General features: G+C 40.2%; 1 protein-coding gene across 2 annotated transcripts in view; it reads right to left on the bottom strand.

The window, feature by feature from the left end:
• LOC134349540 (PC3-like endoprotease variant B) overlaps positions 1-26,570 on the bottom strand; it is a 797,797-nt gene that overhangs the window by 587,636 nt on the left and 183,591 nt on the right. For both annotated transcript variants that reach the window (XM_063054023.1, XM_063054024.1), the window contains exon 3: positions 13,795-13,908. In XM_063054023.1, the coding sequence (XP_062910093.1) occupies positions 13,795-13,908 (114 nt within the window). The remainder of the gene's footprint in view (positions 1-13,794; positions 13,909-26,570) is intronic.

The following is a 26,570-nucleotide window of genomic DNA, read 5'->3' as shown; positions in this document are numbered from 1 at the left end:
GAATATGGAATACATGCATCCAGTTACACTCACCCACATCATTGCAAAGTGCTTTGAGAGACTGGTTCTATCACATCTGAAATCCTGTCTGCCCAGTACCCTGGACCCCCATCACTTTGCCTATTGCACCAGCAGGTCAACAGAGGATGCCATCTCCACGGCACTCCACTCCGCCCTGACCCACCTGGACAGCCCCAACTCTTATGTCAGAATGCTGTTCATTGATTTTAGTTTGGCATTCAATACTGTGATCCCCTCCAAGCTGATCGCCAAACTTCGCCAGCTTGGTATCAGATCATCCCTCTGCAATTGGACCTTGGACTTTCTGATTAACAGACCCCAATCAGTTAAGTTAGACAACCTCTCCTCCTCCACTCTCACCCTGAACACCGGCGTGCCTCAAGGCTGTGTGCTGAGCCCTCTTCTGTACTCCCTTTTCACCTATGACTGCGTTCCTGTACATGGCTCTAACTCCAGTTGGAGGGTGTGAAATGTTACGGGGAAATGGCAGGAGAATGGGTTTGAGAAAGATAATATATTTGCCATGATCTAATTGCAGAGCAGACTTGATGGGCCAAATGGCCTATTTTGCTCCTGTTTCTTTTGGTCTTATAGAATGCTCCTTATTGCAGCAAAAATAATTTAGTAATTTGAGCATACAGTCGTACAAAAAGGCAATAACATTATATGAAAATTCATCAATTGAATGTTCATAGACCATGCTATCAGAATCAGAATCAGGTTTAGTACAGAAAACAGAAGTGAAAGAAAAATGCAGAGAGGTAAAGTTCATGGTTTGAATATCCATTGAGGAATCGGATGGCAGGGGAGAAGAAGCTGTTCCTAGATCATTCAGTGTATGCCTTCTGGCTTCTGTACCTCCTCCCTAATGGTAGCTATGAGAAGAAGGCACGTCCTCCTAGGTGATGGGAGTCCTTAAAGATGGACCCTGCCTATTTGAGGTATCGTTCTTTGAAGATTTCACTTATGAAAGGACATTTCTTTCCAGCATCCAGTCAGTCAAGCCATTCAAATTCTTACATTTTAATAGGATAACCAGACAAGTTAAAGATGGTGTCAAATGTAGGAAAAGGCTTACAAAGATGCATTTCTTGAAAATGACAAAATATGATTAAAAGATTGATAAAATGAGTAAACTATAAAAGAAATTCAAAAACAAAATTTAATCAATTTTGACAAGTATGTAACACATGAGACAGGGGAATTAATAATGAGGACGAAAGAAATAGCAGAGATGTTCAATCTAATATTTTATATGTGTGCTCACAGATGAAGACACTAAACGCATGCCAAAAATAGTCACACACTGAGGGCAAAAGAGAGTTAAGACTGTAAAACAATATCATAAGAAAAAAATTGGTAGGCTGGTAATGGGACTGATGGCTGACAAATGATAACCTGTATATTGGGATACCTAAAGACATGGCCATGGAAAATATTGGATGGATTGGTTGTGATATCTTACAATTTCTTTGGTTTTAGAAGTGTTTCAGTGGACTGGAAAGCAGCAAATATAATGGCACGAAAGGAGAGAGAGTGATAAAAGATGAAGTGACATTATTGAAAAAATAGGGAAAGCATTTTAAAGTGTTAACAGCACATGGAGAAGTATAATATGATAGTCAGAATGCGCACAACTTCATGAGAAATAAATCTTGTTTACAATATTTATTAATTATTTGAGGACCTAACAGAGGAGGTTTTTGTTGCTCTGAAAGGAAATTGATGAGGTACAGTTTTGTACGTAATCCCTTAGGACTATGAATGAGAGACTGAAGTGACCAAAGTGGGACTGATGTCCTCTGGTACTGATGGAGCAAATGGTAATTTGACAGGGCAGGGGTGTGGAAATATGGTCCTTTCACCCTTGATGCTTGCTTCCATGTGCTCTGACACATGGACTCCATATTCGTAATGGTAACTGAAAGGCTCCTTCTCCACCCTGAATGGTTATAGATGAGGGATTCCTAGGAGTCAGTGGACATTTTTGTGAACATTTTTGAATCTCTTCCTCCCTCTAGATGTGAATCCTTTGTTCTAATAGAATTTAAATTAGGGGAGAAATTAAACTCATCCGGGAATAAAGAGGCTCTTGTGGGGGCAGCATTAGTAGCATTTCCCTCTGCTTTGAGGTGCCTCTAGTAAGTAGTATAATTTCTAGAAACATAGGGGAAGGAAAGAATCGTGTTGCTTGGCACACCTTAATCTTTGTGCTGGGTTTGAGGTCTAATAAAGGAATTACTCACAAGATAAGTCCTCATGGGTAGATGATAACCTAGTACTGTACAGAGTGGATTGGCCAATAGACAGGAACGAGGATAGAAGCAAACAGGTCATTTTAAATCTGGAAAGTTCAATTAGTTAAGTGTTTTGGGATCAGTACTGGTGCCTCAGTTATTTATAGCCTTTATTAATGACTTAGATGAAGGGATGAAGTGTAATGTTTGCTGATGATACTAAAGAGGTGGTAAACTGTGAGGACATACAAAAGCATACAGATAGACTAAATTGTTCTAAAGGATGGCAGACAGAGAACAAAGTGGGGAAGTAGGCTATCCACTTAGGTAGAACAGAAGACTAGAATGTTATCGAAATGGTGTTAAAATCCTTACATGTTGCCTTCAGAGAGATTTAGATTTCCTTATCAAAAGGGTACTAAATGCTACCTTGAAGATACAGCAAAACAAATGTTAAGTAGAGTAGAATGTTGGCCTTTACTGGAAGTGCAAAAGTGTGCTAGAGTAAAGAAGGCTTTCTACAACCTGGCAAGGTTTTGTTACAACAACTGTTGAAGAACAGGGTAACTTAGATGAATAAAATGTTCTCAGGCTTCCAGCTGGGTACAGGAATCGATTATAACCGATGATTCAATGATAAACTTTGCCATCTTCACCAGGGATGATGCCCAGGCATGTTTACTTCAATGGTATTTATACTCTCATAGTCCACCTCTCCTGATTGGCAAGTTCTCATCCAATCAGGTTTCTACCCTCCCACCTTGTTTACAATTGAATTCCAGTTCTTACATGGAGTGAGACCTCTGTCTTTGTAAAAATTCTTTTCCTCTAGTTTTATTTCAATGACATCCTTCACCAGGCAGTCCCAAAAGCCATTGGTGTGGCACAGTAGTTTTGTGCCATCGAAGTCAATCCTATGGCCATTGCAAATGCAATGTTCTGCTACCAGCAATGTCTCCAGGTAATCCAAACGGATTCACCTCCAGAACAAGAGAAAATCTGCAGATGCTGGAAATCTGACCAACAGTGAACACAAAATACTCTGCAGATGCTGGGGTCAAAGCAACACTCACAACACGCTGGGGGAACTCAGCAGGTCGGGCAGCATCCGTGGAAAAGATCAGTCAACGTTTTGGGCTGGAACCTTTCGTCAGGACTGAAGAGGGAAGCGGCAGGGGCCCTATAAAGAAGGTGGGGGAGGGTGGGAAAGAGAAGGCTGGTAGGTTCCAGGTGAAAAACCTGTAAGGGGAAAGATAAAGGGGTGGGGGAGAGGAAGCAGGAAGGGGATAGGCAGGAAAAGTGAAGAAGGAATGGGGGAACGCACAATGGGTAGTAGAAGGAGGTGGAACCATGAGGGAGGTAGTAGGCAGCTGGGGGAGGGGGCAGAGTAAAACTGGGATAGGGAAAGGGAGGGGGAGGGAATTACCGAAGTTGGAGGATTCAATGTTCATACCAAACGGCTGGAGACTACCTAGACGGTATATGAGGTGTTGCTCCTCCAACCTGAGTTTAGCCTCATCATGGCAGTAGAGGAGGCCATGAATACACATATCCCAATGGGAATGGGAAGCAGAGTTGAAGTGGGTGGCAACCGGGAGATGCTGTCTGTTGTGGCGGATGGAGGGGAGCTGCTCAACGAAGCGGCTCCCCAATCTGCGTCGGGTCTCACCGATGTAGAAGAGGCCGCACCGGGAGCACCTGATGCAATAGATGACCCCAACAGACTCTCAAGTGAAGTGTTGCCTCACCTGGAAGGACTGTTTGGTGCCCTGAATAGTGGCAAGAGAGGAGGTATAGGGACAGGTGTAGCACTTACGCTTACAGGGATAAATGCCGGGTGGGAGATACATGGAGAGGGACGTGTGGACCAGGGAGTCGCGGAGGGAATGATCCTTGCAGAAAGCAGAGAGGGGTGGAGAGGGAAGATGTGCTTAGTGGTGGGGTCCTGTTGAAGGTGGCGGAAGTTGCGGAGGGTAATGTGCTGGATCCGGACGCTGGTGGGGTGGTAAGTGAGGACGAGGGGAACTCTGTTCCTGTTGTGGTGGCGGGAGGATGGGGTGAGGACCGAAGTGCAGGAAATGGAGGAGATGCAGGTGAGGGCATCATTGATGACGGCAGAAGGGAAACCAAAATCCTTAAAGAAAGAGGACATTTGAGATATCCTGGAACGGAAAGCCTCATCCTGGGAGCAGATGCGACGGAAACGGAGGAACTGGGAATAGGGAATGGCATTTTTGCATGTGGCAGGGTGGGAAGAGGTTTGGTCGAGGTAGTTATGAGAGTCAGTGGGCTTGTAGAATATGTCAGTGGACAGTCTGTCTCCAGAGATGGAGACCGAGAGATCGAGAAAGGGGACAGAAGTGTCCGAGATGGACCAACTGAATTTGAGGGCTGGGTGGAAGTTTGAAGTAAAGTTGATTAAATTGACGAGATCAGCATGGGTGCAGGAAGCAGCACCAATGTAGTCGTCAATGTAGCAAAGGAAAAGTTGGGGAGCAGTACCAGTTTAGGTTTGGAGCACAGACTGTTCCACATAACCAACGAAGAGGCAGGCATAGCTGGGGCCCATGCAAGTGCCTATAGCTACACCCTTGCTCTGAAGAAAGTGGGAAGAGCCAGAAGAGAAGTTATTATGTGTGAGTACCAGTTCCGTCAACTGGAGGAGGGTAGTGGTCGTGGGGAACTGGAAAGGTCTATTGTGCAGAAAATAGCGGAGGGCTTTGAGGCCTTCTTGATGGGGAATGGAGGTGTATAAGGATTGGACATCTATTGTGAAAATGAAGTGGTCGGGACTGGGGAACTGGAAGTTATTGAAAAGGTGGAGGGCATGGGATGTATCCCGGATGTAGGTGGGGAGAGACTGAACTATGGGTGACAAAATGGAGTCCAGGTAGGCAGATACAAGTTCGGTGGGGCAGGAGCAGGCAGAAACTATGGGTCTGCTGGGACAGTCAGGCTTTTGGATCTTGAGAGGAGGTAAAACCGAGCAGTACGGGGTGTGGGAATTATAAGTTTAGTGGCTTAGTGGCTGAGGATGGAAGGTCTCCAGAGTTGATAAGGGCAGTGATGGTACAGGAGACAATGGTTTGATGTTTTTTGTTGGGGTCCTGTTCCAGCGGTAAGTAAGAGGAGCTGTCAGAGAGCTGCCGTTTGGCCTCAGTGAGGCAGAGGTCCATCCACCAGACTACTATGGCATCACCTTTGTCTGTGGGTTTGATGGTGAGGTTGGGATTAGTGTGGAGAGAGTGGAGGGCAGTGCATTCAGAGGGAGTGAGGTTGGAGCAGGAGAGAGGAGTGGTGAAGTTGAGATGGTTGATGTCTCGGCGACAGTTGGAGATGAAAACAGTGACTAACAGTGAGATCTAACGTAGATTTGGAGACCACTTTGCCGTGCATCTACGCTCCGTCCACCAGAACAAGTGGGATCTCTCAGTAGCCACCCATTTTAATTCTACTTTCCACTCCCATTCCAATATGTCCATCCATGGCCTCCTCCACTGTCGGGATAAGGCCACACTTCAGTTTGAGGAACAACACCTTATATTCTGTTTGGGTAGCCTCCAACCTGATGGCATGAACATCAATCTCTCAAACTTCCAGTAATGTCTCACCACTCCACCCCCTTCACCATTTCCCATCCCCTTGTCCTTCTCTCATGTTATCTCTTTGCCCACCCATAGCCTCCCTCTGGTGCTCCTACCCCCCACCCCCAACACCCCTTTTTCTTTCTTCCATGGCTTTCTGTCTCTTTCACCAATTAACTTCCTAGCCCTTTGCTTCACATCTCCCCCTCCAAGTTTCACCTATCGCTTGGCATTTCTCTCTTCCCTCCCCGCACCTTTCAAATCTACTTCTCAGCTTTTTTTTTCTCCAGCCCTGCCAAAGGATTTCGACTCGAAACGCTAACTGTACTTTTTTCCATGGATGCTGACTGGCCTGCTGAGTTCCTCCAGTATCTTGTGTGGGTTACACCTCCCGTGCTCTTTGATGCAGCTTTCCACTGTGCATTCCGTCTGGCCAATATATGGTGCTCCTCATTTACAGAGAATCCCGTAAATACCAGCCAACCCGAGTCTCAGGTTTTCTTTGACCTGCATAGACTGTAATCTGAACTTCCTTACAGATTTATGGATGCTATTAATCTAGTATTTCTTCAGGATCCTGTCAACCCTTACAGAAACAGTGGAAATATAGGGAAGATAAGTGGTAACAATGGGATCCTCCTCACTGTTAGGGTAATTTAGGTTTCCTCATTTAGAAGTTTACCTTGGGGAAGGTAGGGATGCACCTGGTAGAGAGGGCTACCCTGTGGAAAAAGTCGACTAGAACAGGTCTCTACTGCCTGGAATTTAGAAGAATGAGGGATGATTATGGAGATGTTTTGAGGATATATTCCACTGGAGGAAAATGTAGAACCCTCATGATAAGTGTTAGATAGATAATTCAGAGAAGGTGAAAACTCACTTTCCAAGTTAATACCCTGGGTCAGGCTTACCTGTGAAGCCCAAAGAAGCATTGTTGCCTCAAAGTAACCCTAACATATCTCCAGAACAACAGATGTTCTCTGCTCTCCAGGTAACTTGCATTTGTTTGAAGGAGGCATTCAGTCCAACAGGCTTTTGTTCACTCCATGTCAGACAGCAACCATAAAAGCCTACACCAACTGCCATAATAACATGTCCTACAGAATGTTTGTGATAATGATGTGAACACCATTGCAATAGCCTACACAAACTGTAAAAAAAAACTGATGACAGTGGTACCAGGATCTGATGGCTCTTATATTTACAACTCAATCTTATAATGATGTAAGTAATACATTTATCATAGTCAAGTCTGACTTTGACAAGGAGCTTGGTTGTCAAGTAAGGAACAACAAAATACAAATCATAAGAATTAGATTTGACATTATATAACATTTAATACAAAGAAAACTTTTGTGACAGTGTGAAAATTTACTTTTTAAAATATTTTCTATACTTAACAGATACTCAAGTTTAGTGTCATGGTAAAGGAAAGAAGAAAAACAAACTCTAGAGACTTTGATATTTAATTGGAAGATAAAATAGAGTCTTGAAATATACCTGTCAAGATCACAACACATTAAAACTAATAGATCTAGTTTACTAACCTAGGCAATAGGCCAACCTGGTAATACCTGTTCATTAGAACAATTGTTGCAAACTACTAAGATTACTGGAGAGAATTTTTAGGGATAGGATTTATGAGCATCTGGAAAACCATGACCTAATTAGAGAGAGTCAGCATGGCTCTGAGTGGGTCACGTCATGTTTTACTAACTTGATTGAGTTTTCTGACAGCATGACAAGAGATGAAGGAAAAACTGTGGATATTTGTCTACATAGATTTTAGTAAGGTGCTTAATAAAGTGATTCTTGGAAGGCTCATTCAGAATATTAGGATGCATGGACTCCATGATGAATAGACCTTTTGGATTCAAAACTGGTTTGCCCATAGAAGATAGAGGGTTGTGGTTGAAGGGAATTATTTTAGCTGGAAGTTTGTGATTAGTGGTGTTTCACGGAGATCTGTACTGGGTCCTCTGCTCTTTGTGATGTAATAAATAATCTGGATGAAATTATAGATGGGTAGATTAGTAGGTTTGCAGATGATACGAAACTTGGTGGTGTTGTGCATAGCATAGATGACTGGCAAAGTTACAGCATGATTAGGGTCCGTTCCAGATATGGACAGAGAAGTGGCAGATGGAGTTTAACTCAGCCACCTTTGAAGTGTTGCACATTAGTAAATCAAATATGAAGGGACAGTACAATGTTGAGGGCAAGCCCTTTATTAGTGTACTGCTAAGGATGATGGTGGGTAGAGGGATCTTGGGGTCCATGTTCATAGTTCCCTGAAAGTGGCCACACAGGTTGTTAAGAAGGCATATGGCATACTTATCTTTATTAGTCAAGATAGTGAGTTCAAAAATCAAAAATTTATGTTGCAGCTTTATAAAATTCTAGTTAAGCTACATATGCAGTGTTACCTTCAGTTCTGATTGCTCCACTATAGGAAGGATGCTGAGGTTTTGATGAGGTTGCAGAAGAGATTTACCTGCATTAGGGGACATATGCTACAACAAGAGGTTGGACAAACTTGAATTGTTTTCTCTGGAACAGTGGAAGCTGAGATCTGATAGAGATTTATAAGATATGAGAGGCATAAGTAAAGTAGGCAGACAGCATCTTTGACAAGGTTGAAATGTCTATACTAGAGGGCATGCACTTAAGGTGAGAGTGGGATAAGTTTCTTTACACAGAGAGTGCTGGGTGCCTGGAATGTTCTGCCTGAGGTAGTGGTAGAAGCAAATACATAAGAACTTTTAAAAGACACATGACTGTGAGGAAAATAGATGGATATGGACACTATGTAGGCGGAAGAGATTAGTTTGATTGGCCATTTGATTACTAATTTAATTGGTTCAGCACAACATTGTGATCCAAAGGGCCTGTTCTGCTCTAAGTTCTATGATTAACTGTGGTGCTCATTGTTCTAGTGAAAGATAGTTGACCTGAAAGATTAAGATTGTTCCTGTCATCTGAGTACTGAGTATTTCCAGGTTTTGGTTCAGATCTTTAGCATCTGAAATTTTATTGTTTTTCTGTTCATTGTTCATGCCTCAACAGCAGCCCAACATCTCAGTGGCTGATACTACTAAAAGTTAGGCTACAGTACCTGTGCACAACTGAAAGGAGGGGCGATTTGTTTTTGATGCTGATGTTGGCAGACATTTGACAATAGGAGTTGATCTAGGAAATGGACATCACGTTCAAATATAAATATTTTTCCAATTTTGGATGCTAAGTTTTCTCAATTATTATGACATAGAAAGAGGCAATTTTCATCATACAGTCAATGCCAGCTTGCAACAGAGCAATGGCAGGAGTCCTTCCCAACTGTTTCCCCTCTAACCCTGCAACCTTTGTTCTCACTTTACTGATCAATTCCTCTGCTTTCTTTTGCTATGCACCTTTAAATAGGGTTAGATTACAGTAATCACTTATCCATTAGTACATCATTGAGATGTGGGAGGAAGCCCATCCAGGCTACGCCCACAGTACGCCGGACAATTTTGAAAATGAAGCTTTTTCTCTTCGTTTTGACCCTCTGTCCACACTAAAACGGCGTTTTCATCCCCCCAAAACGGAGATTTTCAGAAATGGTCTCTAGAGTGAATAAATCTGAAAACGCTTAATATCCGTTGCAGTGTGTACGGGGTAACCGGAGATTTTTAAAACCGCTGTCATGAGGTGCCGGAACAGATGGTGACAGCCCGGCATTTCATTGTTTTCTTCTTCTTCTTTCTACTTTATTGTCGCCAAACAATTGATACTAGAGCGAACAATCATCACAGCGATATTTGATTCTGCGCTTTGTAGAACCTAACAATTTCAGAACAGACGGCATCGAGACTGAAGCCGGAAGAGTTAGAAATGTACTCACCAAATACTTTGACCCATAGCTTACTGAATAAATAAGTATGCTCACTTTGCCGTTTTCTGTCCTTGCTTGTATGAAGGTGGTTTACCTATTTATGCAATTACTTCTCTGACAATAGATGTGTAACAGCTTAATGTAACATTGTATGGAAATACAAGATGCAGACATGTTTTATACATTTAACAAGGTGCTTTATTAATGCAACAGAGTTAGTCAATATTTCAATGTTCGTTGTCAGCCGGGTCATACTGTCCGTGAACTCCCTGTCGGTTGCCTCCATACGCTCCAGTATTTGTTTTTTTTAGTTTTAAGTCCTCCTGCGCGAGAGCCAAGAGTAATTCCTTTTAAGTTTTTCTACTCTGTAACTGGACAAGCGCGCACCAAGTATACCATTTCCTCTTTGCTTGTTTTCTGTGCCTCCTGTGCATGCCCAGTAAGAGGAGATTCGCCCAAATATCCGTCTAATGTGGACAGAGATATTTTGAAAAACGCTTAGTGTGGACGCCTGTTGTTTTTACTCGCAACTGGCATTTTCAAAATTATCCGGCGTAGTGTAGACGTAGCCCCAGTCTCAGGAAGAATATGCGAATTCGACACAGGCAGCACCAAGGTCAGTTTCAATTTATGGCTGCTGGATATGCAAATTGCAAACCTCAGGGAAGGAGAGAAATTATCTATCCACAGTGACCAGGAAGCCCTGCAGATATCCTCTACAAAGGCAATGAGAGGTGGTAACTGTGCAGGACAATGGGATGAGACAAGTCCACGGGCCCCGGTGCAGCAGACTGGAAAGTTCAATAAATCGCATACACATCCATCTCCAAATTCTAGATTATCTGGAATACCAGCCTTAGACATGAATCAATGCACCACAGCCCATTGCGCCCCAAATATGTCTTACTCCAAGGAGATGTATAGTACTTTATACATTACCACATCTACATTATTACAAATGTATGGAAGCAACTAATCTGAACATAATCCTTGAATTCAAGACAAAGTTCTCAACCACCTGGAAAAACATTCTGTCAACTTCAGATCTAAAAAGCATCAAGCTCTGCAAAGCAATAACAATACCCATAGAAGTAATTAGTAACTTACCTGCATGTAGTTGTGAGTCCTTTAAACAGCATTAGTAGGATCTCGTTCCAGTTGCTGTCCATGTGCTCAACATGGCAGCTTATGGAAACAGTGTCGGCTGGAAGATGAAGCTTCAAAATAATAGTACTAATGGTAAATCTGTGCAGTTATTGTATAAGACTGCCATTTGCTGCACATGTGATAACGCCTTCTTCATCAATTTGACATCCAGCGTGACTCACACCACAAAAGCAAGCGTGCACATTAGATGCCTTATCAGAACTGAATCAGCACCCATAGAAGCCAATAATAAAACACAAAGTCCTGCTGCCTGTCATTTCAACCTTCAGATCACATATCCATAGATTCACATTTGCACACACACAGTCCCACAAAAGCATTTGTACACCAGCACTGATCCAGGTCTTATTTCAGTAGTTTGTTTTCATATGTCATTTTTCCCCCTTTGAGCCAGTTTTCATGAACACTGCTTGGTGTCACATTTGAAGGTACACAAAACAATTTTTGAAGAAGTACCAATAAATAATACTACCCTTTGCTATTTACTATCATGCATTTTTTAGAAGAAAAATAGGAAACAGGAAATAGCAAAAACACAAATAACCATTAAAATTGCAGTGTCCAGAGACTATGAAAAATCACTTCACCCTGGATTGTACCCAAATCCATTTAATCTCTTGAAAGAGAGGTCTGCATGATACAGTCCCCAAACAATAAAAGATAATTATGGAAAAAAACTTACAAAATATCAGTCTATCTCCACAGTTCCATTCCCTCAGTGCAGTAGCACAGGAACCAGTGGAGATGAATTTCAACTTTACTGGAGGCACTTATTATCAGTGGTGGATTTATCTCAAAGGAAAGGAAGTTTTGGAAGAATTTTAAGTAGTTGGTGGAATCATGACTAGCCCTCAAGTGCCAGCACAGAAAATGGAGAATTTGAACGTCACAGACAGCACCTTCACTTTTGGGCTTCAAAGCTGTTTGAAACGCAGGGGTCCTTCTACTTAAAACTGCCACATGTGTTTCTTGACCAAAATTATACCAACAAACTCTAATTTAGAATTTACCTCCAAGATCATTGTTAGTCTTAAATAAAATTATTTGTGCCAATGATTATTCTTACATTCACAATATTCATTCATGGAAATCTCTTTATATTAACTCACATAATAACCTTTATTTAAAAATAAGAAGGCACTTTTCTATTGCTCTTCCTAAGAAAATGTTCATAGATTTATGAAGCAACAAAATTAAAACTGCTTATCCAGCTGCTTATATTTATTCAACATTCAAAGAAAAGTGCATATAATGCTTGTCTTCTGTGATTCCATGAGCTAATTAGATTGGTGAAGATTAATTACATAGAATATAGAACATCGAACAGTATAGCACAGGAACAGGCCCTTCGGCTCACAATTAGTAATTGCCAAACCAATTAAATTAGTAATCAAGTGTCTAACTAAACTAATCCCCTCTGCCTACACAATGACCATATCCTTCCATTTTCCTCAGATTCATGAGTCTATCTGAATGTCTCTTAGAAGCCTCCCATGTATTTGCCTCTATAACCACCCCACGCAGTTCATTCCAGGCACCCACCAGTCTCTGTGGAAAATTTTTGCCCCCTCAGATCTCCTTTGAAATTACACCAACCCACCTTAAATACATGCCCTCTGGTATCAGGCATTTGTCAACTTGCCCCTGCAATTTTGGAAATATTTAGTGAAATATTTCAATGATAAAAAATGTTGTTTTGATCTGTTTGCACTGAGATTTAAGTGCACTTTGCTCCATAAATTGTTTGTTTTTCAGTGTCATACATTTCATTTTAACTTGGTCCATAATTTTGTGACCCATCCCAGGACACACTTTATTTCTTTCATCAAAACTAACAAAAGGATATGGCAGTCAATATTATTAATACAGTTACTGATATTATTTGTCTTACAAAATAAAAACAAAAGGGTTGAACAATTATAATAACTCCAGAACTTCAATCTCAAATGACAAATTGCATTCTCATTATAAAATTGAGTAACCGGTTTTCCCCATGACAAAAAATACTAGTTCTATCATATGTCCTTCATTGAAGGTGGATTCAAAATTAAATACACAAACTTCCTTGGGAAAAAAAGTGTAACCCTTCCTTTGGATATCCTGAGTGTGTGGAGACCTTGCACATAAAAGTTTACCTATACTACACTGCATGATTTGTGTTGATGCTCAGCTAAAATTGCCATGTAATCATTTGTTTATTTATTATTACATACTTTGAGGTTGACATCTTACAAAGCATAAAATGCTTTCAAAACTTTGTATATCACGGGATACCTGCTCAAAAATGGTTAAGATTTCATGTTAATGTCATTTTTCTCAGAATGCTGCATTACTTTGGTATTAATTTACAAAGATTAACTAGGAAAAATAAGTAAATATACTGGTTAGTTATAAATCCACTGATTCATGTTACTTAAACTTGTACATTAAAACAAAATTATTTCTAAAATTGTTGTGCGATTTGAATTGTTTGTACAAAATTATTGTATCTTTTCAAGATTTAGGGCAATTCTTAAAATCTTGTAGACTTTAAATCGTTAAAAGAAAATATCAAATTACATTTTCACAATAAGGATGTGACAATTCATTGTCTCTGTAGGATAACATGCTTTTTTTGTTTCTGAGTATAATTTAAAAAGTCATATAATTCATTACTTAATAGAATTTTAACAGTAGAGAAAATGATCAGATTTGATGTGTATTGGTTTAATGCACAAGAAAAAGATAATTAGTTTGTAATCATGTAATCTGCCATTTGTAGATTGAAAATGGTTCAGAACTCTAGCTGAATCTCACTTAACACACCAAGACTCTGCTGTGCATCAGGCAGGATTGTTTTGAAAATGTGAACTTAACTGTTAGCAGAGATATCCATTTCACATTTCAGCATTTACCAACATTTGAAACCCACCTGGTGATCCTGGGAAAGTTGTTTCAGCAACTGCTTTCTGTTCCTTTTTGAGATTCTCTTTCTGATTTGTTGATTTTGAATCTTCAAGATATGGAACCCTTTTAGATTTCCAACCTACATCACCACAAAGTAAAGAAGATTATAGAATTATTGAACCATGGTATTGACTACCATGACCACTATTACAACACAGATGATACTGACATGCTGTACCCTTGCCAAAGATATAGCCCACTCTCCTAAGTATACCTCAGACCACATTATCTTTAGATTAAGTGAAACACTTGCAGCTTCAAGGTCCAATGGGAATTTTAAAAATATCACATGATGGCAGTTTAAGCACTGTGCAATGTTCTGATAGGGGTTGGTGATCTTTATGTTGGTGCGTTGGCGTCCGGGGGGGGGGGGGGTGGTTGTGTGGGTATGGAGAAAGAAAATCAGAGAAGAGATGATTACAAGTGTCCAGGAGCTGTAGGTGAGATACTGAATCTACTCAATTCTTTCTGGAAAGTAAAATATAAACCATATCGAATTTTGATGTATGAGGAGGACCAATTTAGTAATGCACATGTCATGTCAAAATAGAGGATTTTCTTTTTAAGCTTCTTGACTTAAGACAGGTGTGATATTCCCTGAACATGTTCATTGGAATTTCAATAGCCCTTTCTAAAAAATAATTATCTTGTGTCTGGGGCTGGCACTGGGGGCTAAGTGGTCGCTTTCCTGATTCCACCGCCGCCTCGGTTGCGACCTCTTGTTGTGTAACTGAAGATTAGTAAGACAAAAGTGTTGCATTTGGTTTCTTTTGGGTACATTTTCTGAGAACTGAGGACCAGTTTTTACTGGTCCTAGATATTGCTGTTTTCGACTGCATGTTGTCCCTACGTAGCTGCATTTGGGCCCTAGAAAAGACAGGTTCATTTTTGTGCCATTTATTTTTCATAGCCATCAATTGTATATTTATTATTGTGATATTATAATTGCAGCAGAAAAATCAATTTTGTTATAAGTCTAAGCAATATTAACATTCTAGTACTGTATATTAAAAAGGCCTAAGTATAACGGATGGAATTAAGAAAATCATGTTTTTTTTACAATATAATTTTTCAGTTGTAGGCATCTCAGTAGTGGATATAAACTTAAATAAAAAATCATTTTTCATACATTTGCAAATTAAGTAAAATGACATCACTTTAAGAAATTCAATATATTTAGATTCAGCTCAATGCATTATTTCTGAGATTTAAATAAAAACTATTACCATGTTGATTTCATCACAGTATAAGCTTCTTAAATGATCCCTTGAGATTAATGGTCTGGCATTTAAAGGCCACTCTTATTTACAAACCAACATGTTATTTAAGTATACAGTTATGCTATCATCTAATAATGAGGTGTAGTTGATTGCAACAGAAAATATGGTTCCTAGTGTAATAGCAACTGCATCATTAACTTTTTAAGAGGTTCCTGCAACCCTTCTGTCATTAATGACTTGCTTAACAGTTTAAGTCCACTTTTAATTATGGCAGGCTGTCTTTTGAATATCAAATTTCTGTCTTTAAATTGTACTGAGTTCTTTGTACGGTCTCAATTGTCACTGTAAATGTCATCACTTTATACCTTCACTAAAGCAGTGACAGGCCCACTCTTATCCCTGGCTTTATCTCCTTTTCCATCCTTTATTGTATTACAAAGATCCCTTTTTCATAGTTTACAGCTGTATCCGCTTTCCACACGTGGCAAATGATTGCCTCCATAGAGGTATTTTCTGTTTCAATCTTGCATTTTCCCAAGGGAGAACAAAAGGGACAAGCTCTCTGGAGTTGGTTTCACTGAGAAAATTGCTCAGAATTGCCTCATTCCTCAGCAGATTAACGAATGCATACAATCCCAGCCCAAGTGCTATTGTACAGCACAATTTGGCCATTATACTTTGTCCTTTCCATTTAGAAATCCTCCTTACCAATTAAAGTAATACAGCCTACCAATACCTGCTCCCAATTAAATCTGAGCTGTATTACCTGCCTTGATGCAGCTGGTCACAGATTCCTACCACTCACTTGTATTCATTAGCCCTATTCATCATGAAGGGCTGATGGCAGGAATTCAAGCTTCTGGCTTTATTTCAGGTCTCACCAAAATTATTAGCTTTCAGTTTATAGTCCCAATAAGCACTGAATTAATTAGAAAGGACTGATCCAAGCTAAGTAATTTCTCTCCATCTTAGCATATCAGGATATTGCAACCAATAGTATCTTAATCAATAATTGTGCATTCAATGGTCCTTTAGGGTTTTGCCCATGTTGCTCTCACCCTTCTCTTTCCTCAAAGGGGAAGAACATTCTGAGATTAGAAGTGCAGGCGGATACTGATCAGTTCAAAACTAATACCTGCATAGGGTCAGATTTCACTATTTGTTAAAAACAGTTTTAAAACGTCCGACAAATTCTTTGGATTAATATATAACATAAAAATCTTAACCTTATTATTGTATTTTTCATATAAGGAGTCTAAACAAATTAGGCTTTTTACTTAAGCCTACTCCTACCTGATGGAGGAAATCTTAGTTTTAATCCTTTTTCAGCTGTTCTAGAGAGATACAATATTTTACACTGAGATCGGTAAAGGGCCCCTCATTTCAACAGTGACAGGTCTGTCAGTGAGTACTCCACAGGGTTAATGAGAACCATCATCCTTTTCAGAGCTGAATATTCGATCAGGAGGTGTCAGCACTTTAAAAATTCAGTGCCAGCTGTGTATTCCTTTATACTTTGCCGGCACTGAGTTTTAAAATTGCCTATTCCTCTCGATCTACCTCCAGGATTGAAAAGAATGCTAATTACACTGATAAACACTGATGGACTTATAACACTGCTAAAAAAAAGCCAGATGTTACGAAATCCAGTGAAAGCAATGATGCTTTAAAAAAAATCTCAGTGGATGGTATTTTCCCTTTGCCAATTCCTGGTATTAATATATTAAAGTTTAAGAATATCAATCTACTCTGTGGCTATATTCATTTACAATGATTTTAATATGTACATTTTATGATAATGCAAATAAGATGTATTTTGATAATTGTGCTTAATAAAAGTAAATTTATTAATCCATAACTTTTTCTGCCTTAAATAATTTCTGAAATTGTCTGCTGCTTCTAAAACAGAAGCCAGTTTATCGTTTAGTAAACTCACTCATGAGCGATGCAGAATGCAAAAAAAAAATGATGCTTTCTTTGAGCTATTCCATTTACATTTCTTGGGGCCATGTTCAGTTCTCTTCTTAACAGTATTTCAGCTGTCATTCTTGTTTCAAATGATGCTATGTATTTTGAGTTAGTATTTTATCTGACTGGAAGAGATTAAGATGGTTATATTCCCTGTCCTCATTTTTTTTTTTGTAGTTGCTGTGTAAATGTTCCAGGTCGTGACTTGGCAAGCTATATTGAAGGAAGGAGCAAACAGCAAACAGCAGAAGGTGTATTTTGAATCTGAGACACAACAAGACTGGTGACATGTTCACTCCATCTGGCAAAATGCTTGTTCAGTGCACTGTATTTAGACACTGCATTTCTATGGATCTTCTACCAACTGACAATATAGATAAGTGTACTCTGCCCTTGGACACCATTGCTTTGCAAGTTTGCTGAGGTCACTTTTGTCTTCTTGGAGTCTTCTGCTCAGTCCTCTGTGGAGTTTTCATTGAGACAGGATTAGAAACTATACCCTATTAGCTGAACCAATTTAGAATCTTTCTTCTGAGGCTCCTTTGACCTGCTCGACCTGACAGAAATGACCCTATGTAGCTTGTTATCGAGTCAATGGCTGAGAAGGTTCAGCTTTTTCGAACTCAATCTCATTATAAATCCTTAATCAAGCTCTTTTGATACAAAATAAGATCTTCTTGAAGCCCCCCATTGGTCGTGGTCGACCATGGATGTTGCATCTCCGCTGTCGGTGTGATATGCAAGCCAGAGCAGTAAGACATGGAGTGCAAGTTTTTGCCCATGCAGCAGGCTCACCCTCTCCATGGAGCTGATGAATCCAAAGGAACAGCAGAGACTGATACAGTTTGGCATCAGCACCGTCGTAGGAATTGCCAGTCTGTGTTAAACTCAACGTAGGACTGCCTTAGGGACTCCAGCTCCGGATCTTTTTGAGAGGTTTACTCCTAGAGCCTTCCCCATGAGTGGGCATAGCTGCAAAGCAGTGGAGGTTTAAGATCAGAGTTTTCCTTCTCCTAGCTGAGCTGCCAACTATGGCTGGTGACCCCCCTCTGCCTGAAGGACTGGATTTAAGGAGCCAGTAACCTGCCTTTTCCCTTTCTCCTGTCAGAAGAAACTGTTCCTTCAGGATTAGTAGCTAAGCCACTGGTGAAGGCCAGGAGCCAGACTTGGTTGTCAGAGGCAATTTGAGATGCATGCTAATAGGAGTATTTAATAGGTGGTGGGTGTTTATCGCCACTACCACACCTGGCTGTAACAACCTTAAGGAATCTGTTAGAAAATCTTTTACTAACAAAATTATTGTAGACACAACCATAACTTTTATCTCTTTACTATGCTTAATGAATGCTAACTAGATTTACTGCATAAATTAATTTTTGTTCATAGAGTCATGGTACAGGCCCTTCTGCCCATCTATTCTGTGCCAAACTATTAATCTGCCTAGCCTCATCTGCCTGCATCTGGCCACAGCTCTCCATGCCCCTCCCATCCATATACCTATCCAAATTTCTCTTAAATGTTGAAATAGAATCTCCATCCACCACTTGCACTGGCAGTTCATTTCACAACTCACCACCCTCTGAATGAGAAGATCTCCCTCCTGATCCCCTTAAGCATTTCACCTTTCACCTTTAATTCATGACCTCTACTTGTAGCCTCATCCAATTTCAGTGGAAAAAGCCTGCTTGTATTTATCTTATCTATACCACTGATAATGTTGTATACCTCTATTAAATCTCCCCCTCAATTTTCCATGTTCTCGGGAATAAAGTTCTAACCAATTCAATCTTTCCATATAATTCAGGTCTTCAAGTTCTGGCAACATCCTTGTAAATTTTCTCTGTACTCTTTCAATCTTATTTACATCTTTCCTGGAGGTAGGTATCCAAAACTGCACACAACACTCCAAATTAGGCTCAATACATTGACTTCTGAAGGTCAATGTGCCAAAAGGTTTTTTTTTATGACTCTCTCTACCTGTGATGCCACGTTCAAGGAATTATGGATCTGTATTCCCAGATCCTTCTGTTCTACCACACTTCTCGGTGCCCTACCACTCACCGTGTAAGACCTACCTTGCTTCTGCACCTCACACATTCTGCATTAAATTCCATTTACCATTTTCACCCCGTTTTTTCAGCTGGTCCAGATCCTGCTGGAAGCTTTGATAGTCTTTCTCATTGTCCACCACACCACACCAAATGTGGTGTCATCTGCAAATTTTCTGATCCATTTTATCACATTATTATCCAGATCATTGATACAGATGACAAAAACCAACAGACCCAGCACTGATTCCTGCAGTACACCACTAGTCGCAAGCCTCCAGTCAGAGAGGCAACTATCTACTGCCACTCTCTGACCTGTCCCATGAAGTCAATATCTAATCCAATTTACTGCCTCATCTTGAATGCCAAGTGACTGAACTTTCTTGACCAACCTCCCATGCGGGATTTTGTCTAAAACCTTCCTAAGGTCTTTGTAGAAAGCATCCACTGCCTTCCCTTCATCAAATTTTCTGGTATCTTCCTTGAAAAAACTCTATAAGATTAGTTAGACACAACTCGTCATACACAACGCCATGCTGACTATTCCTAATCAGACCCTGTCCATCCAAATACTTATACATCTGGTTCCTTAGAATACTTTCCAATAACTTTCCAACTATTGATGTCAGACTCACCAGTCTATAATTTCCTGTTTTATTTTTAGAACCTTTCTTAAACAGTGGAGCAACATTGGTTATCCTCCAATTCTCTGACACCTTACCCCTGCATAAAGATGTGTTAAATATTTCTGCTAGGGCCCTTGAAATTTCTGCACTAGCCTCCAATGTGGTCAAGGGAACACCTTCTCAGGTCCTGCTAATTTATCCACCCTAATTTGCCTCAAGACAGTATACACCTCCTCAACACAAAATAATCTGCAGATGCTGGGGTCAAAGCAACACTCACAACACGCTAGAGGAACTCAGCAGGTTGGGCAGCATCAGTGGAAAAGATCGGTCGATGAAACGTCGATCGATCTTTTCCACGGATGCTGCCCGACCTGCTGAGTTCCTCCAGCGTGTTGTGAGTATACACCTCCTCCTCGTTGATCTTTTTAGAGTCCATTACCTCACTGCTACATCTCATCTATAGGAATTATGTCCATCTCCTGAGTAAATACAGATTCAAATAAATTCATCTAGGATCTCCCCCTTCCCTTTCAGCTGCACACATAGATTACCACCCTGATCTTCCAGAAGGCCTATTTTGTCCCTTACTATCCTCTTGCTCTTAATACATCTGTAGAAGCTCGAAGGATTCTCTTTTATCTTGTCTCCCAGAGCAACCTCAAGCCTTCTTTTAGCCCTCTTGATCTACTTTTAAGTGTCCTCTTGTATTTCATGTGCTCATCAAGTACCTCAGTTATTCCTACCTGCCTGTACCTGCTATGCACCTTTTCTTTCTCTTAGCCCGGGACTTAATATCTCTTGAAAACCAAGTTTCACTAAACTTGTTATCCTTGCCATTTATTCTGACAGGAAAATACAAATTCTGTTCTCTCAAAATTTCACTTCTGAAGGCCTCCCAGTTACCAGGGACACTTTTATCATTAAGCAACCTGTCCCAATCCACACTAGCCAAATGCTTTCTGATACCATCAATATTGGCCTTTCTCCAATTTAGAATCTCATCCTGAGGGCCAGACCTATCCTTTTCCATAATTACCTTGAAAATAATGGCATTATGATCACCAGATGCCAAGTGTTCCCCTACACAAACTTCTATCACCTGCCCTATCTCATTCCCTAATAGGAGAACTAGTATTGCACTCTCCAAATGTATAAACAGATTACTGATTTATTGGTTTACATAATAAAATGATTAAAAATATCCTCAAAATTAAAGGCCAGACTTATATAAACATTTTTACATCTTGGCTTGCTCTCTTTTCCTCTATTAAGTACATATTAAAGTTTGGATTTCAGTGTCTATCTGTGCTCTGAGCATTGAGAGTTATGAAATGTGGGGGTAGGTAGTGTGGGACTGATAGTGCTGGAAAGGGCTCTCCAGTGGGCCATTTTTACCCAGCAGCACAGTTTGTAAATCTGTTTTATCTCAAGCACTTCATGTCATATTCATTCTAGGTTTCCCGAATAATTAGGGAGTGTGGGTGTGATGATGATGCATATGCTCAGTTTCAGCTCTGGTATTTAAAGACTTCTACCTACATTTGATGGACTTTGGAGTTGATATATTGAAGAAAATGGATAGATAATTATCCCTTATATTACCCTCAGTAAAGTTGAGTACAAGGGCACATTCAGATAGATACTGATGCCACCCTTAAATTAAAGACCTCAGTATTTTTACTGCAGCATATCATTTTCTTACATCTCCACTTATACAGTCACCACCAACACTGAACCTCACCATGAAGATGTTTCATGCTTCTCCCTCATTATTAGCACAAACATTCACTACTGTTGTTCAGCATAAGCTAATACTCTCACCATGTCTCTTTTTATCCATTAAAACAGGGGGGCAAAAACAAATCAGGTGGACTTAGACCATCACCCATCGAATAGATTCTGAAGAGCTGGCCCTGCATGTAACCAGAATATCATAATGAATGATGGTGGGAAGGGGCTTCAAGGCTTCCTGGTGTCAGAATTCGACTTTGCAAAATCTAATTACTTGGATAAGAGCTGTGATTGAAAAGTGAAAAGTAATCATGCACATGAGCAAATCTTACCAACTTGTACCTTGAAAGTTCTATGTTAGGTATTAATGTTGCACAGGACCTTCATTCGCCCGTGCAACGTTCACCAGTGTGAGAACAATAAATATCTCCAAGGAGGCCATGACAGCTCGTTCCACACTCTCACCAACCCCTGAGTGAAGAAGTTCCCCTCAAATATTTCACCTTTCACCCCCAACCTATGATTTCTAATTCTAGTCTCACCCAAGCTCATTAGGAAATGGGTTTATTGTATACTACCTTGAGATTCATTTTCTTGCAGGCATTTACTGGAAAAAAGAAATACAACAGAAATTATGAAAATCTATACATAAACAGACAAAGACTGTTAAGCAACGAATGTGCAAAAGAAGACAAACTGCACAAATAAAAAAATATAATATTGAGGACATTAGTGGTAAAGGGTGCTTGGATGTGAGTCTGTAGGTGGTAGACTCATTTCAGTGAAGTTATCCATTCCAGTTCAGGAGTCTAATGTTTGTAGAGTAATAACTGCTCCTGAACATTGTGTTGTGGAATGTAAGGCTTCAGAATCTCCTGCCCAATGGTAGTAGACAGAAGGAGGCATAACCTGGATGGTGGGTTTTTGATGACGGATGCTTTTTTGCAGTGGCACTCTATGTAAATGTAGTCAATGGTGGGGAAGAAACAAATAAATAAGTGCATTCTTTGTTGGGTTTGGTAAGACAGGTGCTGCAACCTATAGTTAAGGATGTAACATGTACATCAAGATTGTCATAGAAACACAAGAGATTCTACAGATATTGTAAATCTTGAGCAACACACACAAAATTCTGGAGGAACTCAGCAGGTCACACAGCATCTCTGCAGTCTTGATGAAGGGCCATAGACCAAAATATCAACTGTTTATTTCCCTCCATGCAGAGTTCTATTAGCTCATGTATGTTGCTCAACGCGGTCATAAAGTATGCTCATAACATCGCAGCATCAGCAAACTCTGCATGAAAGGTTTTCTCCGACTCTTAAAACACCATTAAACAGTTTCATGGCATAACATTCCTGCTGGACAAATGGTTCTGACTGTTATGAGCCTGTGTCTTGCTATTTCAGATCTTAGTGGGGCAGCCATATTTTCATTGAACATCCTTTATTCCCAATTAGCCAGATACAGTGGCTTCATCTTTGAGTGGAATGATAGAGAAATACAGGCCAGAAACACTAACCATTAAGCAACCCAGTTGCACTAATCAAGTATTACTCCTGTTTTATTTGCACGTTCGCATCAATCCCATGTCATAATTTGCTATTCACCGATACTTAAGAGGCATTTTATGGTGGCCAGTTAACCTACTATTTCAAATTTCATTAGCATATGGGAAGAAATAATAGCTCCTGGATGTAATCACAGGGAGAGCATGCAGACTCCACACAGGGAGCACCTTGGGTTGCTGAATGCAGGCTGCTGAAACTGTGAGATGTACTGCTGTGCTATTCTCTGCTTGGATGACTAAATAATACATGCCAATGATGTGCCACAGGATGAAGCAATCAAAAGAATTACCCTTGCACACATCAAGAAAGTATCTTCCCGTGGCTGAAGACAAGTTGCACATTAATGGAGTGGAACCAATTCCAGCTGATTGCTACTCCAGGCTGGACCATGGCCTCTTTGTCATCACAAAGATCATTATCGATTACTGTTTTCCCACCTCCTCACCACTGCACCTGTGGTAAACTGGTAAGATGCTAATCTATTTGCCCCTTCCGTCTGACTAGCCCATCAGTTGTAATGCTGACTTGCACGCCTTCCAATAAAGAAAGAAAGTGTTACCTGCCAGTTTGATATGAGAAGAAGCTACTGATAAGTTGTATCGATGCTCCTGGTGTGAATAGTGCCAGCAGTCAGGAAAGCAACAGGTGGGAGATGAAGGAAGATGAGAAGAACCAGAGGTGTGTATAAGTGTGGGCAGATAAGGAGACAGAACCAGGTGATAGTGTAAGAAGAGTTGGGTAGATCAGGAGGTAAGAGAAGAGGGATGGTGGGAAGCAGTTTGCTGCAAGTTGAACACAGAATAGCATCAGAAACTGGGTAGCTTCTGTCACCATTTCACTCATCCCTCTTCCATATGCCCATGACCCCCTCATCACTTGGATGCACCTACCTTCTTCAAGCTCTTGCTCTAACCCTTATCTCCACCTTTCAAATTTACTTTGCCTTTCTGAACCTTACCTCTTTCATTAAGGATAGTTCAAATCACTTTCTCTTGGCGCAAAGCATGCTTTACATTGATTTCTTAGAAATATTTCCATAGCTAACACAAGTCAGTTTTTCACTCTGTACTTTTGCAGTCTCATATTTACCCTTTTAATGGACACATACACTCTTGAATTAACATGTCTATCCAATATTATTTTCAAAAGTCAATGAATCTAAATGGGCTAGAAAAATAGTTGCAAGATTACAATGCATACAATTACATCAACAAGCAAGTTACAAGTTGGAACAACCTACAAGTCAGTTTATGCCATCTGGATGTTGGCTAGCTGCTTGACTTAATTTACTAGTTGTTTTTAAGATCTTCTTGGAGTTACACACTTAACTCAAATTAAATATTCCTGTAAAATGCTATTTCTAGTGTTTAACTGTGTGAGCAACCTTTTAATGATACAATAATTATTAATGCAATGGCAATTAACCATTCTGGCCCAGAAAAGGAGCTACTTAATTTTTGAGACTCTTTGATGTATGGGTAAAATTTTTAAACATTTAAATAAACGTATTAAAATCTATCTTAGATTTATTTATGACTTTTCTTCCTCATTCTTAATCCAATCTTGCCATCAATCTATATATCTTTCTATACCAGATTGAACTCTGATTCTACCTTCTATTTCCTTCTCAAACCTTAAATCTCTTGCTAAAGAGATGGACATTTGTTCCCATTATTCACTAAAATAACAGTTTTTCAATATTCAAGATTGTTTAATGTCATTTTCAGCACACAAGTGTAAAGGAGAACAAAATAATTGTTACTACGGATGTGACGCAGTACAAAAAACATAGATAAAGAATAAAATAATAAAAGAAAACACAATACATATAAATACATATGATAGCTTATATATGTAGATTGATTGCATGTCCACAAAGTGACGCTGGACACAGGAACGTCTGTACATAAGGTGGCTGACAGGAAATGATAAAGTAGTGGTGGCAGGGTGTATGGAGGGGTGGGTTACTGGGTGAAGGTGTTGATCAGCTTTACTGGTTGGGAAAAGTAACTGTTTTGAGGCTGGTGGTCCTAGCGTGGATGTTATGTAGCTTCCTCCCTGATGGGAGGAAGTATGGATGGGATCCTTCATGATGTTTCTGGCCCCTCTCTGTATATATATCTCTATGATCGCAGGTAGGCTGGTGTTTGTGATGCATTCGGCAGTTTACCTACTTGCAGAGCCTCCCTGTCCACCACTGAGCAGATTCTGTACCATGCAGTAATGCAGCTCTCTACTGTACATTTGTAGAATGACGTATATATAGATGTGTATAGTCCACCTCTGTCAAGTAATTCTACAATTTTTGCATATATTATTTAAAGTCATTCTTTCTTCCCACCAGATCAACTAAAATTACTAGGGGAACATGTTCTAGGAGCACTGAAGTGAGAAATCCCACTGCTAAGTAAAGTACCATGAGTTAAGAATATGACTGCTCAGTTTAAAAATAAACTTTTCACCTATTTTTCCATTTGGTTGGACAGCTCAATTGTTCCCTAGCTACTCTAGCTTCTAAGTATTGTCAGCCCCTCCCTACTTTTGGTCCTCTTTCACTTTCATCCACTTCTTTCTCATACATTGATGCTCCTTGCTCTTTCTGTATCTCTCCTCTTCACATTGCACAATCATGATCAGCAGTGCACAGCACAACACAAAATATGACCCAGTGTGTCAGGGACACATTGCTGAGAGCCAAAAGTTCATCAGCAACTTTGCTTCAACATTGTTGTTAGTGACCTCAAGACCTTTACTGCAGGCATGTTGTAGAGAAGAAGCAGTCTCTCCAATGTAGAAGAATGAGAGAAAGAATAGGTGTCTCATGCGAAAAGACCAGTGAAATTGGTGCAAATTATAGATGGCTGTTTGTTTGCGCAATGATAGCCAGGGTAAGGTTTCCAATTAAGTAACACTTATGTCTGATTCTCTTTTGGTTTTGTGATAGCCATATGTGTGGTCAATAATATCCTGTCTGGAAGGGAGCTAACTGTTATGTTTTGTAAATTCAAAACATAATTGAAAGAAAAACACAGAAGCCGGGATAGTTTCCACCGAACCATTTATATCAGGGTGGTAGAGTACAGATGTAATATGTGATATTCCATTCATTTTCAGGAGTGATTAAAACTGTTGAACAACAAATTGTGGTCCATTGTCATTGACAAAGTATTATGCAACACCAGTTCTTGAGAAGAGGGTTCTCAACACATCAACAAGGGCAAGGCTGCAGCAGAGGCTACTGGGAATACTTTGGCCACTCTGTAGCTACTTCCACTACTACCAAGAAATTTGTAGCCATGTATGGTCCGGCAAAATGCACATGAATCCTATTCCAGGGCAATGCAGGCCATTCCCAGGGATGGAGAGATGCTTCCCTAGGCATCTTCTGGACGTGACATGCTGGCATCCTAAACATTGCATGGCAAGCTGTTTGACCTGCTGATCTATCCCAGGACACCAGACAAAGCTTCAAGCCATTGCTTTCATTTTGACAATGCCTAGATGACTGGCATATGGCTCCTCCAACACCTTAGCTGTCAGCTTGGATTGTACAACAATTCACAATCCCCACATA

Source organism: Mobula hypostoma, chromosome 7 (assembly GCF_963921235.1).
Source record: "Mobula hypostoma chromosome 7, sMobHyp1.1, whole genome shotgun sequence".
Taxonomy (NCBI): Eukaryota; Metazoa; Chordata; class Chondrichthyes; order Myliobatiformes; family Myliobatidae; genus Mobula; species Mobula hypostoma.
Note: the sequence above shows the minus strand (reverse complement) of the source record. Positions and strands in the feature narration are given on the sequence as shown.